This window comes from Pinus tabuliformis, chromosome 4_2, assembly GCF_031772625.1.
Source record: "Pinus tabuliformis cultivar Carrire ecotype Pingquan chromosome 4_2, CPIR1, whole genome shotgun sequence".
NCBI lineage: Eukaryota > Viridiplantae > Streptophyta > Pinopsida > Pinales > Pinaceae > Pinus > Pinus tabuliformis.
Genome location: NC_142304.1, coordinates 1159540864 through 1159560931, shown reverse-complemented (window position 1 = coordinate 1159560931; position 20068 = coordinate 1159540864). Strand labels below are relative to the sequence as shown.

The window sequence follows — 20068 nt, the reverse complement described above, 5'->3', positions numbered from 1 at the left end:
TTTTATTATTCAACGATTTTCTTCTACAGCAGGGTACCAAACTGGCTTACCCACAGATAGACAAACTTCCAGCACTTTTCTAAACCCAGCGTAGACACTACTGACCTCTGCTATAGCCTGAAACCCTCTGTGTCAGCTTACTGAGGCTCTGCGCAGCCTCTCTGGGCTTCTGCATCACTCCTGTAGCCTCTGCGTGGATGACGCAGGCCCTTCTAGCTCTGCGCAATCTCTGCTACCTTTGTGTGGCTTCCTCTGGCTCTGTGTCTGCCTCTTCTGCGCTGATCTCCCGTCTCTCTATTCCGTACTTGCTACCTCCTGACTGCTCTCTAGACCATTGGTTCAATTTTTCAGCAAACCCCGCTCAAGAAATTGAACTGACTAGTCTCCCTCAGTGTATTCTCCAAGTGCCCCTCAAACCTCCTCTTCTATCTTTTCTGTTGACATCTCAACGGCCGACATTAAGTCCCTAATCAACAACTAAAATTAGATTTGGCTTGATCCATATCTTTTGGACCATTCTAACACAAATTCATATTAATACACATTAATATTTTATCTTCCCTAAGTTTAGACTTAGGGACTCCATTAAAAATATTAATTATTTTAATATCTCCTGATCTGTTTAGAATCTACCCAAACCCTTTCTGGGTATTGGAGATCTTATGTGCCCCAACCTCTCCACCAAATTTCATGGCTAGAGCACATCTAATGCTACCCCAAATCAACATATGCCCCCACAATTCACTTGTATTTATATCTTTTTCAAGGGCTTCATCAAACTACCCTTGTGGGCTTGAAAACATGACAAAAGGCTTGTAAATACTCTAGCCGACCTGAACAATACATGTGCAAACCCAACAGCCACATATAAAAATTAATATATCATGATACACACTTCAGATTTGAGTGATTTTCGCTGCCCCTTTCTCCTTTAAGGGTCCTCTAACACCTTGATGTGTCAAATCACTTAAATGCCTCATGGTCTCACACCCACAAGCTTGGGAGCAAAGCCCACACCTTGGGTTCCAATCCCACAAATCACTTTTGTGGTGCTCCAACCTCCAAACCTCGAACCCTAGGGCTTGGAGTACCTCCCAAGCTACCAAATCTCAACACTCCCTCTTAGTGAGGGAGACACTTCCAAGATTAGGAAGTAACTCATCATCATCATTGTCACTGCTCACAACACTCACCCAACTCCTGACACCCATAACTACAACAATCCCTGTAGCATGGACTACACCTCTCTCGGAAGTGTCACCGTCACTAGAAGCCTCCTACTTCTTCTTCTTCTGTTGAAATGTTTTCTACTCTCTCCATCATTCCTTCTTGGTAGATGTAGCACCACCCTTGCTCCCCACTAACCACACGCACCTCTTGGGCTGCAAAGTCTCCCAATGAACTTGCAAACTCCCTCTACAACTCGACTCCCTATGAGCCTCTAGAACTTGTACCTACTCCTATAAAACCTGCACTTGCTTCTCTAGAACTTGTACCTAGTTCTACTTCTTTCCTTGATCTATAGGCTTTCCTATCAGCGTGTATAGACCATACTCTCTAACTCCAATCACAAAACCTGTGGAGTTAGAGCCTCTAGGCCAAAGTCTCGCTTTCCCATCCTGGAACATCACCTCAAACCCCTTCTGCGCGATCGCTAAGACAGAGATCGCATTATATTTGAGTTCTGGCACAAGCAATACATCCTGAACTCGCATCCCCTAGTTTGACTCCACATATATTTGAATGCACTAGATCAAGAACACCCTTGGATCTAGTGTCACTCCTTGGAAAAGTTGTTTTTGCAAACTTCCCCAACACACATCCCTTGAATACATCATCATGCTCTATGCTCTATGCTCACCTCCATAACACTTTTCACTATCTCACAAAGCAATCTAAGTGCTCCATGATGTATATGGCCCACCCTCCTATGCTATAGCTCCCCTTGATCTCTAGGATTACCGCTGCTAACCAATGCCTTAGGAGTATCCATCTGCAACTTGTAAAACCGGCCGCTCTTGACTCCATTCGCTATGGGTGATCTCCAATCCTTGTGCCTAATTAGCACCTAAACCCCCTCTGAAAAGTAAACCGTACCCTTTATCCTGAATGATAGATACGAAAATTAGGTTCATGCCCACATGCAACACATCATGAATAGGAATTGGCTTGCCATTCTCCCTCTGAAACAGAACAATCTTTCTTGCAATTGAATTGCTCTTGGACTTGTTCCCCATCAAATCCTTTGTCACAATTATAAATAAGTGTTTTATCTTTGAGGATTTACAACAATAGGTTTCTTTCTTTCTTTCTTTATGTTATTTTCGCCATTCTCTACGAGGCTTGCACTCCCACATTGTATTCATATTGGATATATTCTTTAGTACCATTGTCCTACTTTTGTGGTCATTCATTGGACATTAATAAAATTATCTTATCTTAAGAGTGGTCTATAGCCAAGGAGCTCCTTCTAAGAACACCCAAACTTGGAAAGTGATTCCCGCATAAATTGCACTTAGTAAGGAGCCATTAATCATTTTATATTGCATTGGTTAAGCTAAAGTTTTCTCAGAATTTCAAACTAGATAATCAGATCACATGTTCTACCATTTCCTCTTTCTGGACAGCATATTGCTTTATCACATAACCTACAGACAGAAACTGAGAAAACTATTGTGTCAGGAGTTTATTAGCAGGCCTAAGAATATGTAGTATCCATGGGTGAATTAACAAAATATAGTTTTAGATTATACACGTACAATTCTAAAACAAGCGGCGAAATTTTTTTAATTACAGAAATTATTATAGATTATAAAACTAGCTACCTATTCAAAACCTTGCATAAATAAGAAGGTTATGGATAAGATGGTAACAGGCATACCATCCAACTTAGTAAAGCTGACTTTCCCCATATCCCCATAGCATGGTTCTTGACAAAATCATGATGTGCAACACGGATGAAATGTTTCTTCGTAGCTGCATCCACAGATAACAGTGATGAATTTCACTATATCATCTGTCGCACCTATGTATGAAGATTATTCCATCGATCAGAAGCAACGGTGTTTAATGAAGACTAACATTAGCCAGATCAATGAGTTGAATTTCATTGAGTAATCAAATATTATCTCCCTGATATAAGCAAACCTTTGATTTCTTCTAATTCAATGGAATAGCAAAGAACAGAATTTATGACTTGCCGTTTTTTGGATTGAATCTATTTGGTCGAACGCCTTTCTCCCAGGACCCCCATGTGCGGACCTAAAGAAAAAAGGATTTTGTGAAAAAGCTAGAAAGGGAAACTGAAACAAATGTATGCAAGATACTCGCACTAAATCATGTGAACTATTTCAGCATATATCTATGCCATAGCTCTATCCTTAACTATATATTAAAACTAGTTAGGAGATGCTATAGGCACTCCTTAATGATATTATCAAGGATGGCACCACAAGTCCCATTGACTTATTTTTGTCAATCCGACGTTATTATAATGTCATTGCATTTCTATCGATGGCCATGTAAACATAATACTCTCCTATTTTTCACGAGAGTCCACCTTGCCAGTAAATCTGCAGCTCACCTTTGCAATTCCCAGAAGTGTGGTCATAACAGAAAATAGCACATAGACGACAGCCAGAACAAATATGAAGATATGCAACTCATGCATTGCTTCTATGGACAAGAAAGGTTTCTTTCCCTGAGAACAAATTCAAAAATTGTTCATGGTTAAAATTATAAAATAATAAATATATATTCAAAATATCAATTACTTAATTAATCATCTATAATCACACTCTTTTCAAGAACGCCATCTAATAGATAGCTATCTATAGCCACATTCATTTTTGCTCTTATCTATCATAATACTTTACAGTATATCTTGATTTTATAAACACCAATGGCCGTAAACATGAATATATTTTTCACTAGCAAAACAAAATGACATGAACATTTTGTCTGCATGATTCTTCTAGTGATGCATCTTACTATAGAAGCATAAGAAACATAATTCTGATTGAGACAAAATTCAAAAGAACCTTTCGCACACAAAAATAGAAAAATATAGCCTCTTCTTGCTGAAAAACAAAATTATTGTTTTTCTAATAAAAAATTATTAGCGTTACCATTCAAACCCCCACCCAAGGTATTCAATGTCCTAACTCACAAGGTTAAGACCTAAGGGCAACTTGGATGGGTTATCCGTTGTCACCAAAACCCACTCCCACTCTTTAGGTTGGCTATTCTCCAACCCAAGGGAAGAATCCCTAAAGTAGTCTAAGGTTGGCAAAAGATTGGTTACTTAGACTCAAGTGAGATTTTATTTAATATTCAGAAATTTAATAAGGGATTTAAGATTTAAATGAAATGGATAAATCTAAGGAAAATCGTGCATACAAGATTATTTTTAGACCTATATAAAGTCTGGATTGTAATATTTTCAATGCAAATTTCATATAAAATTTGAAGAATTTTGAGTGGTTGGAAAGCAACATCAGTGCTTAAATAACATTGGGCTTATCGGGTCTAAGAGACAAGGACATATGAGTTTATTTCTCTAAAAAATAAGGTGGACACATGTGGACCCGAATGGGAAGAAAGATGAATAGCGCTAAAATGAGTGGTAGGGGAGTAATGTAGGTGGTATCGGGAAGCAAGACCATACAAACAAAATCGGGATTTCCTATGTACTGTCATCCCCAATGTTGCACGAAGCGGGAGCGAAGCGGAAGCGCGGAAGCGGAAGCGGAAGCGTGGAAGCGTCATTTTCCAAAAGTCTAGGAAGCGAAGCGTCCGCGGAAGCGTCTGCTATATATATATTTTTTTTTGCATTTATACTCAAAACAAACATTCCAAATACCAAATTAATTGTAGAAGACATGAAAACATGCATATTTTTGCATAAATCAAGATAGATATAACATCCATTGTACATTAATGATCTAGAATCTAGATTCTTCTCCTCTTGTCTAGCCTTTGCCTCTACCTCGATTGTCTAGGGATATTAGTCAACATTGCCCAATTTTGATCAAACTACCTAATTCAAGACTTAAAATATGGTAGAAAAAGCTTAACATGTTTGATCGATGATTTTGACTTGATTGAAAGGTAATTTTTTGCTAAGGGTGTGCCGCGTGACAAAGGAGTTCAACAATTAACACCACCAACACCAGGGTACATATAGGGCTTGGTGCTCTTGATTAAATGCTAATCGCATACCTTCATACTTGATATAATCTAATGAAATGCCACAATCCCATTCATCCTGAATACCTGAAAACTGTTAAGTCTGCTGAATTTTGAATAGGATATGAAATTCTATTTTCTCCATATGAAGTCCAATGAGGCTGGAACCACTCTCAAACATTCTGAGTCATTTCATGGTAATGTTAAAAATTTAAGTAAAAGGATGAAAATGAAAAATAAAGGAGAATGTCACTTTTACTTTAAGAATTTAACATTACCATGAGGGAGCATCTGCTATATTTATATTTTTTTTTGCTTTCATTTGTCACCCTAACCCAAGGTGGACCCACCCCCAACAAGCAAACTCACCTAAAATTTAAAAAAAAATTGAAAAAAAAACGATTTTCTAAATGCTTTTCCGGAAGCTTTTCTGGAAGCGTCCTGGAAGCGTCTGGGAAGCGTCTGGGAAGCGCCGTACGAAGCGCGCTTCGGCGCTTCGGAAGCGCCAACGCTTCCAAATTTCCAGGAAGCGTCTAAAAATTTCGGAAGCGCGCTTCCGGCCAAGCTTCCTAGGCGCTTCCGTACGGGACGCGCTTCGGGGCTTGGAACCGGGGGGGGCGCTTCGTGCAACACTGGTCATCCCTAAAGCTATGGCCAGTTAAGGAGATCCCATGGGACTAGGATACAAGGGTAACCACGAAATCAAGCAATGGAGACAAGAATACAGAGCTAACCCACTCTTTCCTCTGAACCCCCCCACCAATCCATGCCCAAAAGTGTTCATGTCAAGTACAAAAAAATACTCGATTATACCAATGAAAATCCATACCTTTGGGGTCGAGAGGCCCACTTTCAAACATACATTCATAACAGATGGGCGAGGGACCACATGGTTGGCTCAGGTGGCGGAAAAAATGGCACATTGAGCTATCTAGGGGTTGTTGGTTGTCAGCTGAGGACCATCTTGGAGAAAAAAAAATCTCCTATGCATACTACCCACAGATGGTGGGTAACATTTGGCTCCAACTGGCACATGAGCTCTCAGGAAAGTGCGCAAAGGCACTCGAACGGGAGGGCATGAGAACGCCAGCAATCTCTTGATACCGGAGACCTGTTCCCTGCACATATCAAAGACCAAGTACACGAAGCAGCGTGTTTTTGTGGTGTCTTATGGTCACCCATGCATACTATTAGGCCATATAAATCAACAAGAAAGAAAATTTGTTTTCAATGCAAGTTTAATCTAAATGCAGCTAATCTACCATGATAATATCATATGATGTTATTTCTAATGCGAAAAATCAACATGCAATGCATTCCACACTAACATGCATATAGTAAGGCTAATACTAAGTGTAATCATAAAGGCAATGCAACCAACATATCAATATACATATCCAAAAGCGAATGCAAGAGGTGGGAAAATATAATCTCCATTCGAGATAAAAATAAGCCCTAGGAGAAAGAAAATAAGTCAATCTAGAAGTGCAGGTTTTTTCCTCATTGTACATAATGGTGGAATGAATGATCACTCTCAAGATCTCCCTATCACAACCATTGCTTATAATATTATGTTTTGTAAGTGCCACAAGGTTGTGATGTGAGGAAGAAGGAGACTTGAAACACGGAAGGGGACAGCAAATCAATTGCTCAATGGAGTGATTGTATTCACAAACCCGAGGGTATGAGGGGGAAGGAGGGATGCATCTAGTGGATGGTTCTTCCTCAACATGATACCTAGGTAGGTAAAAGGGCCCATGGTCATTGGAGCTATGAAAAGGGGTGAGGGAATCACCTGAGGAAGACTCATAATGATGAATAAGAGAAAAAAGCAAAGGGGGGTGAACTACTATATTCAACGGATTTTTCTTCCTCAAAATCATAATCTAAATGCTCAAGTGATTTGAACATGGGATCATAAGGAGGACAAGTAGGAGCAAAGGCCTTATCGATTTCATCATCTATGGTATCAGAGATAGGGTCTCCCCTAAAAGGAGAATCAATCATCTCCAACTGCCCCTTTTCATGCAAGGGAAAATGATAATTCTCCTTCCCAAGGGTATCAATGGATATGTCATCATAAACAATGCCCGAGAGAAAGGGAGGACCAATCTCAACCTCATCCTCCTTGTCAGTGTCATAAATGGGAGCACAATCAAATTGAGAAGCAACAATTTCCCATTTCCCTTTTTCAATACGGATGTAATCTGCAATGTCAACTTCCAAGGGGCTAATGGGACCACCTTTCCCAAGGTTCTCTGAAGGAGAGTCCTCAGGAGTAATATCCTTGAGAAAGGTAGGGCTAGCCTCAACTTCGCTTTCCATAGACTCATCCTCCCCAACACATGTGTTCTCAAAATCATCTTTTTCATCACGTGGACCTAAGGAGGAATCATGTTCCTCCCATTCATCACTTAGATTTTCAAGGTTTTGATGGTGCTTGATGAAGGCTTCCTCTTGAATGCTTAATGTGAGGCATACATGAAAATGACTAAGAAAGCCATCAACGAACTCCTCAATAGATGAGATGCTCCTAGGTTTGTTGTTATGCGACCATAAGTTATGACCATGGAGAGAGCTCGTGAACAATAGTGTAAGGAAATCTTGGTGGACCATAAATATTTCCTCATGATCAATTACGGAGAGTGGATCACCATCAAATATGGGTACCCCACGTACCATCATTCTTGTGACATGATTAGGGTGCCCAGGGATGCTAGTGATGTCGAAAGCAAAAAAATCATCAAAGAGATACATCCTATTGAGATATACATGTGAATTATGTAGGAGTCGCCAAGGTGAATTAAAAGAGGCCTAGAAAAATGCTTGCTTCACCCTACAAGCTTTGACCTTAAAGTACAATGAACTAGGGATTCGTTCTCTCAATGGAGTCACCAAATGATATATAAATAATGTTGTATCGGGAACAAAACACATGTTTTGTGTCCTCGGAAACGGTGCCAAAATGTTATCGCTCAAACTGTTAGGGGTCCTAGGAGGGGATCCTATAGAAAAACTTCTAGGTTGAGGGAAACAATGGAGCGATAGCCCACTGTCACCTCAGCTAAGGCTCCCTGCTCTTTATAGACTTTCACTGATGAGAGGAGACCCAGTATCAAGGTAATCACTAGATGAGTAAATCAATGAAAGGATGAGTGATTCCTAAGGCCTATTCACAAGAGAGAATCAGTTGTATGGTTTGCTTACTCGGGAAGCAAGGTGATAGGCTCTCTAGGAAGGGCTAAGAGGGTCTTTGAGTTTAGGGTTTGAGAGTGTAGGTTTTAACCCCGTACAGAAATTACCTACATACGAATTCTAAAAACAAAAAAATAAACAATGGCAAGAGCATAAAACATAAAACAAATATACACAGAGATTTTTCCTTGGATCCCAAAACCGGGACTACCAGATTGATTTTTCATTATGTTCCTTTCAATGTTACAATACATATATATACATGTCGAAGCATCCATAAACCCCAATCCATTAACCCTAGATTAGAATATAATCGTAGTTCCCTTGACCGAATCTACAAAATACCATGGACAGAAAACCATCATGCCCAAAACCATGTGCGAAATCCATGCACAAAACCATAGGTGGGTTCGCCCACCTACTATAGGGTCAAAAAAAAATTCCTGACAGTGCCTGGCGCAACGTACAGGGCGGGTTGCCACCCCCTGTGAACCCCCAGCAGCGCCCAACGCAACTTACCCCCGCACGTGGAGTATTCGTGGAAAGAATATAACACAACCCAACAGAGAGTATATCTTATCAAGGAAGCCCCTAGACTCAAAAGGCCCTATGAATGCTTAGCTTCTAAGTGATGTTTGTGGAATTGGAGTCAACAAGTTGCGAAACCACAAAGGATCAAGTGGACCCAGAATTAGGTCAACGGTATGGAGTTGATCACCCAATGAGGGGCTTGACCTAATTAGGAAGGATAAGAAGATCAAAGGACAAATTTTATTTGAGGTTTGAATTCAATGATCCTAATGAGGACACTAGCCAAGGGAAACTTAGGGCAAGAACTGGTCCTTGAGCTAGGGCTTGCTATATCTCAAGAGTCCACCATGGGATTTGTTTCAAATTTGGAAAGCCTCTAGAGAAAACCTCAATGCAGTCGTGGACCAAAAATCAAAGTGTGTGGATGGCTAGATTGTGACATAATTGATGCCCTAGGTTGCTTATGTAGGCTAGGCCTAGAAAAAGAGGGAGGTGAAAAGAATAACTGTTGAAAATGATCACCAATGGAGGATTAGTGCCTTGTGCCTTGGGAGAGATATAGTCAAGGAGAATTTATGTTTTGGGAAGAATTCACCCAATCAAGGAGGCCTTCAACAAAACCTCGCATGACATTTAAAGCATGAGAACATCTGATGCAAGGACTTTATACTTCGATTTTCAATAAATGAAGACTTATCGAGATGTATTTAACATTAATTATCTCTAGGAACATTCACCCATTCATACATGGCCCATGATATGATGCAATGCTATAAAAGATCAAAATTCCACAATTTCGCATAAGAAAAGCAATAAATTTCAGCCTAGTATAGCGAAAATCCCCGCAACATGCATGTGACAAAAGTAAATAACAAGAATAGCATTAAAAGAGCACTTGCATGTAAGAGAGAGGATATACAATCATCAACATATGCTAATGGTGAAGCTACAAGACAAAATGAAAGAGATCCAAACATCGAAATCCATCCATTCATCTGAACTCGTCCTCCAAGAAGGATAGCGAAAATCTCACAAGAGAAGATAACCCCATCCAAGTAATGATGATCAAAATGAATCATCTCACTTCTATTTATACTCTCTCTAATGAATCCAATTTAGCTAAATTGGCTTAATTGAGCCCCTAAAATAAAATAATGTGCATAATAACAATATTTATGGTGACAAGCCTACCAAAGAGCTCAATAACATAAGAATAAGCCTCTCAAGATGGTCTAATGATCAATAGAGTGAGTCGCTCGGCCTTTGAGGAGTGTAATGAAGTCCAAGGGGTGCCATGATGTACAAATGGACTCCAAACATAATGGACAATGGGTTGGCCCTTTGTTTTCCAAGCAAGAACCTGTGGTGCTCCCACGTGGGTGTAGGGGAACAAGGACGTCCTCATGGGTCTCCAAGTGGATTGAAATTGTTTGTAGACCATCTGTAAGGGTTAGGATGGTGATGTAAGCAATGTTTTAAAAACTGGAGCCGGTGACCAGACTAGTCCACCTAATGAACCGGGTTTCGAACCGGGACTGGTCAAGTCTAAACGAACCGGTTTTTAAAAAATACATTAAATAATTATTTTTTAATGAAAAAACTATTTTTAAGATTTAAAACCATGATTCCAAGCCAATAGAAACAAAATATGCAAGGTTTTCTCATCTATATACCATGTAAAGGCGAATATATCAAACTGGCATCGAGTGCAATACATATCTGCAACAAAATACATAATCAATGAGGCTCTAAATTGCCTCTAGAGTCCGAAAACAATGCTCTAAGCTATGGGTCACTGACCTACTACAAGTTTACATATCAGTGATCAACAAGATGATCACTCCTCATCATGATCAAACTCATCACTACTACTAGACAAAAAATCATCAACATGAGCTACATATATAACATGGCTCAGAGTTTGAGGACTCCTAAAACTCTTCTACAACTTTAGTAGTAGTAGCAAAATTAGACATCAAAACTACAAATCATTGATCAACATGGTCACTCATGAAACTCATCATTGATTCAACGCTACTTGAAATACATAAACATCTTCAATAAGATATACATAAACATCATCTAGCTCAAAGTCTTTAGACTTGGATTGCTCAACCTTATAACACGATAGAAATTGAAAAGGTTTAACATGCCTAACAAATGATTTTGGTTTGAGTGAAGGGTTCATCTCCTCAACCTTATAATGTGGTAGAAAAATATTAGCATGCCTAACCAGTTGTTTTCCTTTGAGTGAAAGGTGCATTCTTGTTAAGGACATGGTAGAGGAGCTCAACAATCAATACCACCAACATCAACAAAGTTCAACAATCAATGCCACCAACATCAAGGTTCTTAAAGGGCTTCATGCTCTTGATCAAATGCCAATCTCATACACTCACGCATGATAGAATCAAATGGAAACATTGCAAACCCCCTGTTGACCACTACGTGTCAACGACCCATAGTAGTACACCCCCTTTTTCGCAAAAGGGATAGCGCCTGATCAATGTGTTCCTGCCATCCAACTATCATCATCAACGTGAGGATCATCTTATAATGTAAACCCAGTCTGCATATGTGTAATGTAAATAATCTCAACAGATCTGTGTCGTGTATGTAATCACCTAGGTAAACCTATTTTTCTGGTGACGATTTACATTCTGGGAGGTTTTTTGTCTCACCGATCCATTCTCGGATGGTCAGCAGAGTTTTCCTTCAGCCTTACCCCAAAGCCGGAATGGATTTTGTCACTAGGATCTTAGGGGAGTCCTAGTGTTCTAGATCGAGTCTATGTAAAATTGATTTGGGAATAATCCTAACTATTTGGTTAGGTTATTTTATTACAAATTGCTTGATCTGCTAGATTATATTTGTGTCGCAGAACTGCATAGTCTGTGAGGGTCTATTGTAAATGGGTGTTTCCCCTTGAGATGTAAAAAATGTAAAAATCATGATGTAAAGTGTCTAGGATTAGAAAAATAATATATCCCCTCATAAGTTAATTAATTAAATTTTCTGGCCAAAATTAATTAAAATCCTAAGCCAGAAATTTAATTAATTATAGGTACTAGGTAAATTTCAATTTTCCAAAGGCAAAATTCGTGCGTCCTTAAAATTCAAATTTTAAAAGGCCTAGGGACTAAGGTAAATTGATTATTTTGCTAAGTTTTAGGCCTTTGGTCCCTGGGGTTAAGTCAAAGTCAAAATTTTGAGGGAATCAATTCAAAAATTTAATTTTTGAATTAATTAAAATACATTTAATTGAAAATTTTGAAATTTCCTCAATAATTAAAATTTCGACAGATGGGATTAAAAGAAATTTTGATCTTCATCAACAGTCGAGATTACTTTGACAACGATCACTTGAACTAGCCATTGGAAGATTTATCTTTAAATAGGAGGTCAGTTGTCAGTTGAGATCATTCGATCTCTGGATCGTGTACTAAGCTCTCAAGCTCTCTTGTATACTCTTTGAATTAAAGCAAAAGTCTTTGGGGTTTCAATGTGTTGTAGTGTTCCTCTTCATGAATTTATGGTAACATTGTTTTAATTTATGTTTAATATTATGTGAAAACTATCAATCAATAGCTCTCTTAAAATAATCTGAATACAAGGTATCTTATTCAGTTTGGTGGATCTAGGGTAATATTTCTAATTTTGATTGAAGTAGCAAGTATCCCTATTTCTTTAGAATTTTATTGTTGTTCTATTTCTCTACTTGATTTGATGGTTGATCTAGTGTTTGCAGAAGATCTCTCAAGTTCTCATTGAGCATTTGGAGATAGTCTTCGGTTGGACCAGCTAACTCTCAACACATATTTTCTGAAGAGTCTATTTCATATAAGCCTCAGGATTTATCTAACAATGATCTTTTTTATGCAGTGTGTTTTTGGGCTAGTACCTCTCTAAAATTTCAAAAAAATTTAAATATTTTGTGGAGATTTTGATAGATCTGGCTATTAAGAGCCTTAGATTATCAGATCTGGGAGCGGAGTTGGACTCATACTCCTCAGATCTCTGAGCGGAGTTGGACTCATACTCCCCAGATCTGATAGATCTGTAAATTATTTGTATAGATCTATTATTTACTTGTGTAGATCTGAAATTTTGTAACATAACTTTGAATTTTAACACTTGGGCTCTTGGGATTTTCTCTATTTTTGTACATATTGGGTATTGGGTTTTTCTCTTTTCACTTGTGCAGAAATAGATCTGAGAAATAAGCCAAGGAAATCTTCAGATCTGCGTTAGATCTAGACCCTGAAAGGCAAGATCTAGGCTCAAAGATTGTTTGCAGGAATAGATCTGAGAAATCAACCAAGTAAATCTTCAAATCTGAGCTAGATCTAGACCCCGAAGGGCAAGATCTGGGCTCAAAGATTGTTTGCAGGAATAGATCTGAGAAATCAACCAAGTAAATCTTCAGATCTGAGATTTTTTCAAGCAAATTTGGGGTTTTGAGACAGATCTAGGCCCTGAAGGGCAATTTCTTATCCCAAATCATTTTACAAGGCCAACCATTAAAGATTTTGCAATAAATCTGAAGATCTGAAGCAAAATAATTTTTTCAGAGCAAGGGTTTCAAGTTTTGGGGCTCCTAAGCTCAAATCTACCTTCTCCTAGCCCAAGTGCTAGCTTTCATTGGCCCTAGATTCCCCTTGCTCCATTCCTAATCTGAATATTTAATTTTTTGAAGCTAATCATTGGCGGGTTTTTGCAGAAAATTTGGTAAAAATTTGTGTTTCAGATATTGAAATTTTTTTTGACAACTTGGGCAAATGATCTTCAAGGCCTGAGGCCTAAGGGTTTGATATCTAAACCATATTTTTCCTCACTGTTTGCTACAACAGTCATATATTTTTCTAATAGTGGTGAAAAACACATCTAAGTGGTTTGAAATTAACTAAAGAATTGATAAATACATTAATAAGTCATTTATGTTTGATGTGTATCAAGAATTTGGCTTACATCTACATTTTGGGTCATGGTTATCTCTGAATAATTTTGTTTCTAAACTCTGAAATATAACAGTGGAAAAATTTCATGTGGGTTAACCTAAAATTAGTTCCTAAGTTGTCTAATACATTAAGGAATTAATTTTTTCAGTTGGGCATTCATCATTAAGCTTATTTCATATTTTAATTGTTGGCTATAATAAGTATATCAGATCTGATATAATTCCAGAAATCACATCACAATAGGCTGAAATGTTTTTATAATTCATGAGGGCAAGTTTGGAAAAATTTTGGTAAATTTTTGCCATAAATATATCATTGATAACTTACTGTTTTCATTGTCATATTGCTGTTGTCATAAAGTTTTTCTTACAGCTGTCCTAAAAATTAATTTCTGAAAGCACTCTGTCATGGAATTGCGATAAAATGCATATTCTTTGTTTCATAAACTGAGTATTTTTTTGAGCATCTGTTGATATTGATATCGAATTGCAAAGTTGTTTTTGTTCTCTTTGAGCTAAATTGAATCAAGAAGATTTGAAATAAGCTGGTGTTTTAACTATAGTATCTTCAAGAGTTTATTTTCTAAGTCTTCATCTAAAAAAAGGTGAACATTTCATTTGGGTAATTGAGGGCTTTTGCGGCATAAGTGTTTTCCCATTCTCGAGTCTAACTTCATCTCATCTTCCGATGCATTTGCATATAAGTTAACTTTGCATAAATAAAATTTACTTCCAAGCATAATCTTGGTCGATAGACAGATAGATCTCCATCCGTCTTTTCTTGAGAAGCCTATTTTAATAGTACTTAAAACGGTGACTTTGTAGTCGTTAATCACACCTTAGTGTGCTTCTCCTGATCTTCTCTCTGCCAATTACTATGAAATCAAGCTCAACACGGAAAGGATTGAAGGGTTCACATTTAAACAGGGATTTAACTAAAATTAACCAAAATTCTTGCATCTTACATTAGTTTTAAGATTCACATTTCATATAAAATAGTCATTCATCTAAGCAGCAATTGCTAATCGATTACTTGGTCTTAATTTCCCTATCAAGATCGTTGACTCCATAAGGCACTAGTATCAATCATTTAAAATCTAATCAAATCCTATAAGTCTTGTTAAATCTTAATCAAGTACTTGATCGCTTCACTGTGTCTCCCGAACTATCTGGTTCCCAACTAGTTCTTTTTCATTCCACTTTTCCATAGAGTCTACCCCCCTTAACCTGTTGTAGGAAGACAGCTTAAACGGAGAGATTGGGGATCAGGGTGACAACCCCTGATCTGAGTCGTTCTCGCGGTGTCTATACATTATGTGCGACAACACCCCCGAAAAAAATTAAGTATGCTGAATTTTGAGTGAAATCTAAAATTCTAGTTTCTCCATATGAAATTCAAAGAGGTCAAAACCACTCTCAAACATCCTGAGTCATTTCATGGTAACGTTAAAAATTTAAGTAAAATGATGAAAATGAAAATAAAAGGAAATGCCACTTTTACTTTAAGAATTTAACATTACCATTAATTGCCAACTTTGTTAGGGTTGAGATGTGTCAAGAAAATGAGAGGGTAGACATGTTTTTCTTGGAGGGACTATATTTGGAGGAAAACAACCCCAAATTTCCCTCCAAACAACTTCAAAACTCAAAAAAATGCATTATGTGGGGTTTATGGTTGCCCTGGCAATAAACTAGCCGGTTTATGATGGAACCGACCGGTTTGACCATAAACTGGTCGGTCCATCCTAAACCGGCCATTAGGACCGGTTTTTCTAACGGCCGATTTTTCTAATTTTTTGGCAAAGCAAGGGGTCAAACCGGGTTTTTCTGTCGGTTTGACCCGGTGGGCTAGTGAACCGGCCGGTTTGACCAGTTACCGGTTCAAACCGGCCGGTTTTTAAAACACTGGATGTAAGTCCTCCCTCTATAGCGGGAGACATCCTCTAGACCCTGGAACATCTGCCAAGTGTATGGTGCAAGTGTGGAGTCGGTTGGGCATGGTGAACCAAATGCATCATCCTCATCCAAAAGGTAGAACATGAGCAATCAATGATCAGTGTTGGGAATCCATGTTGATCCTCTGTTTTGTTCTTATTAATACCATCTTCAATCCCCATTTTGACCTCTTTTTGACACTATGGAACCTATTTCTTTGCTATTTTGCTATCCTCTCATGATCCCAATCCCTATTCGAGGTAAATCTTTTTATGGTTGCATTTGGCTATTTGTTAGTGGATTTAAGCAGATATAGGTAGCTGATTCCTAAAACTAACTAATTATTATGATCAAGTGTAGATTTCTCAGCAAAGATGTGCAGGAAGCTAATGGAAAGAAGCAGTTGATATACCTTGGCTCCTTACTACTGTACTCAAACGTATATTCGGATTCGGTACTCAAACTGTGCAATGGATAAGTAGTCGTGCGCTTCTGGATGATGGGATGTCGCCAGCCTTGCAAGGAACGCATTTGATCCCAAGATCTTCATTCTCTTTTCTCTGGTTACGGCATACACCAAGTTTGGGAATTGGTTACAAGTTGTTGGACCAATTCGGGCAGTCGTTCGAACCTATTTGCTCTGGAGAAGTCGACTTGTTAAGACTGTTATAAATTACTATTGTTAGTTCAGTGTTTAACTGTAATTAAATGCCTATAAAGGCAGGGGATGTAATATGTCAAGTTAGTGTTAGAAACTGTGAAATACTTTGTCGTGAATGATATAACTCGTCTTTGATAATATCGAAATGGTTTCGTTCTGAGTTTGAGAGTAAGCATTGATGGATTGTTGAAGACAGTCGATTGATTGCATTTGAGATTTCCTTTTTACTGTAAGTTTATCTAGCTCCCAGGTGTGGCTAGGGCCCACCCATCTGGGTTGCTTTGTATATTGCAGATAGAATCATTGTGTGATTAGTTATGGTTCGTTTTACTTGCATTTTGAATTAGTTTGGCTTGATTGTATGTGAATTGCATTCATTTGGTTGTTTAAAAGAGTGTAGATGCATTAATGTTCTTTCATTCACTCGTTTCCATAATTCATAGTTGAACCTTGTGTGAACCTTGCTTTGATTTCAGAACAGAGCATGCTTGCTATCGTATTGAGTTGTAATCAGCCGAGACATGCTATACAATCACCTAATGAGTGAAACGGATGACCTATGCATTAAAGACTACTGTGATTTATTTGATCAGTTAACTCTATTCGGTGAATTCGAACCAATTAGGAACGAGATTTGTCTGGCTATCAAACTACTCTGCATTCCCTCAAAGAACTGGAACAGATTGACTTTCTATTTAAATTATCTTACAAGCAATCATAACAGAACTTTTGGTCTAGTTTCGAGTTGATTGAAGATCGCTTTCATAAAATGGTGGATGACTCTTTATCAATTAGCTCTGTTTGATGAATAGACTCTAGGATTATAGAGTGGGTCGAGTGGATTGCACATAGCACACCCGTGAGTGTTTCGATGTTTACTGTGAGTGCATTAAGTTTAATGGATAGATAATTTCTCTGTTTTGAGTGTTGATTGATTGCATTGAGTTTAGTAGACAAGGATTTTCCCCTGTTTTGTGTGAAGGTTAATGTTATTATTCGTCCAGATAAACAATTCCTTTTGCTTTGTGAGGAGATTGATTCCAGTTTTTAGGAGTCAGGCATCAATTAAGATTTCAGGCGGCAGAACATTGGCTCCAAATAAGGTTATGTACCAGTAAGGGTTGGTGTGGTTACAACAGAGTCTAGAGTACAGTTTTCTAAGGGTTGTTTAGTTAAATTGTTAGATATTAGATCAGCTAAGGGTTTGAGTTGTTTTCATCAGATTGAGACCTGTAGATTACTTAATTGCAAGTGTAATGACAAATTAGTAAGGGATAGAGTAATTACTTCAGATTAGTACTTAAACTTTCAAATCTTTGTTAAGAGGATAACCACCCATTAGGTACAGATTGATTGTTTGATTAAGTTTCTATCAACATAGATTGCTTGTTTGCTTAAGAATTGAATTGTCATAGACTGCTTAGTTGCTTCAGGAAGGAACTATGGTTTGTTAAAAGATTGAATGGTTATTAGTACAGGCTTTGTTTGCTTAAAGATTGAATCGCTATCATTATAGATTGCTTGTTGAGCGATGAATAAATTGTTATCACAAATAGGAAGTCTGGTACCAACATTTAGGGGTTTGATTGAGTAAGGTTTTGTGTGCAAAGAATTCCATTTTATCAGTTGAGACTCATAGCTCAGTTGTTTGTTGAGTTCAGATTTGAATACTAAGGTTTGTAAAGACTTTTGAAATCTCTAGATTGAATTTGATTGTTGGGTCTGCTTTTGACAGCTAATTGTTTGTAAGTGTTAGTGTGTTATTACTCCACAAATCATTATCAAGAAGTGTTAAAACTCTAATTTAAACCTGAACAAAGAAAGCGCAAGGAAACTCATGTTTACAAACCCCGGGTTGACAATAAATATTAAGGGATTAAATCTAACAAATTAATCTCTCAACAATCCATGAAGTAATCTCTACTATGGTGGAGGCCCATGACTCTCAACGCTCACTCTACAAGTGCCCATGTGGCCCTCTGAAGGACTAGGACCCCGTATATTGAGACCAAGCCCCAAATGAAAACCCACCTGCGATCCTGCATAAGATCCAATGCATCCCCTTGCCTTCTAATACAACAAATCATTAGAATAATCAAGTAATAAAGCTTACAAGTCATGGAATCAATGGGGCACTTCATGGTGGCATACCCTTCCATAGTGGGCTTTGGTATGTACAAGTGTCTCCAAGCTCAAAAAGGGGTTAACCAAGGACCCTATTAGGTGGTTTCGACCTCTAAAGGGGGTGACATGTCCATGGTACATCCCTTAAGTGGCAGGTGGCAAATGATATAATAATGGAATGGAGTGGGGATTAGGGGAATCATCCAAACCACATGTCAAGGTGCAAGGGTAGCTATAATAAAAGAAGGCCACACCTAGGTATGTGAGTGTAGGAGGGAAAATTTTGGTACATGAGTTACCCCGACCTTTGTTTGATTTTTCTGCATAACTGCTCGGGGCCCTAGGGGATGGAGAGCATGATGTGTAATATGTAGCAGTGGATACCCCCTTGAGGTGGGTAGTTCATAGCCCACCAGGGGTTGGGACAATCATGGTTTCTTGAATGATGAAGGAGGCTCATCTAGGGCCCATAGGAACCCAGGTGATGGCCATGGATAAGGGGTAGAGCTCATGTTTGGCTTTTTCCCTTTTGCTAAATTTGTTTGTCCCGACCATCTTTTGTATTTTGTGGTACATTTCCTGTTGAGAGTGGCCAAATTATGCTTTTTATTTTCTTTTTAGCTACATCAACCTTCGGGGCATCGTTCCAGGCCCGACCCAAGGTGTGGACAAGGGGAGGGGGAGGCTAACCCTATGTGGACCCAGTGGAAAAATGCGGACCCAGATGGGAAGAAAGATGAATACGGCTAAAATGAGTGGTAGGGGAGTAATGTAGGTGGTATCGGGAAGTGGAACCATGCAACCAAAATTGGGATTTCCCATGTAGTGATATCCCTAAAGCTAATGGCCAGTAAAGGAGATCCCACGGGACTGGGATACAAGGATAACAATGAAATCGGGCAATGGAGACAAGAATACGGACCTAACCCACTCTTTCCTCTGAATCTGTTAGGATATTCCGACACATAGGATATAGTTAAGTTCAACTTGGTCTAGTATAGAGTTAGGTTAGAGTTAGGTAAAGTGTGTTTCTTTACCGTTGTACATTTTGTAACTTACAATCCGACGGTCACGATATGTAGTGATCCGACGGTTCACTCTCACCTCGGTATTACCAACACTTGATCCATGGCTTGACACCCGATTGGTCCATGAGTTCTATTTAAAGCGCATGGAGGGTCATTGTTCGGGTAATCCGTGCATGAGAGAAGCTTATGTAAATTTTCATTCTTTGATTAATAAATTGCCTGTAGTACCCACGTTGGGACAGGCCGTGGACTGTTTCCCTCCTTGCACTTTGAGGGTTTTAACCACGTCAAAAATACTGGTGTATTGATTTGAGATCTGGTTGTGAGCGGTGTCCTTTTGGTGTTCTTTCTGAGGAACTTACCCTGTAAATTCCTACATGGTATCAAAGCTATTTGAGGGCCGCGTCCGTTGGTGATCCAAATCTGAAGCCGGTAGAACTGCATGCGGCT

The 20068-nt window shown here is 38.6% G+C and overlaps 1 protein-coding gene across 1 annotated transcript in view; it reads right to left on the bottom strand.

Annotated features, from left to right (window-relative positions):
• Positions 1 to 20068, bottom strand: part of LOC149173783 (MLO-like protein 1) — a 525125-nt gene that overhangs the window by 331744 nt on the left and 173313 nt on the right. The window contains exons 4-6 of the mRNA XM_089424731.1: positions 3584 to 3700; positions 3201 to 3261; positions 2882 to 2976 (exon numbers count right to left, since the gene is read on the bottom strand). Of these exons, the coding sequence (XP_089280857.1) occupies positions 2882 to 2976; positions 3201 to 3261; positions 3584 to 3700 (273 nt within the window). The remainder of the gene's footprint in view (positions 1 to 2881; positions 2977 to 3200; positions 3262 to 3583; positions 3701 to 20068) is intronic.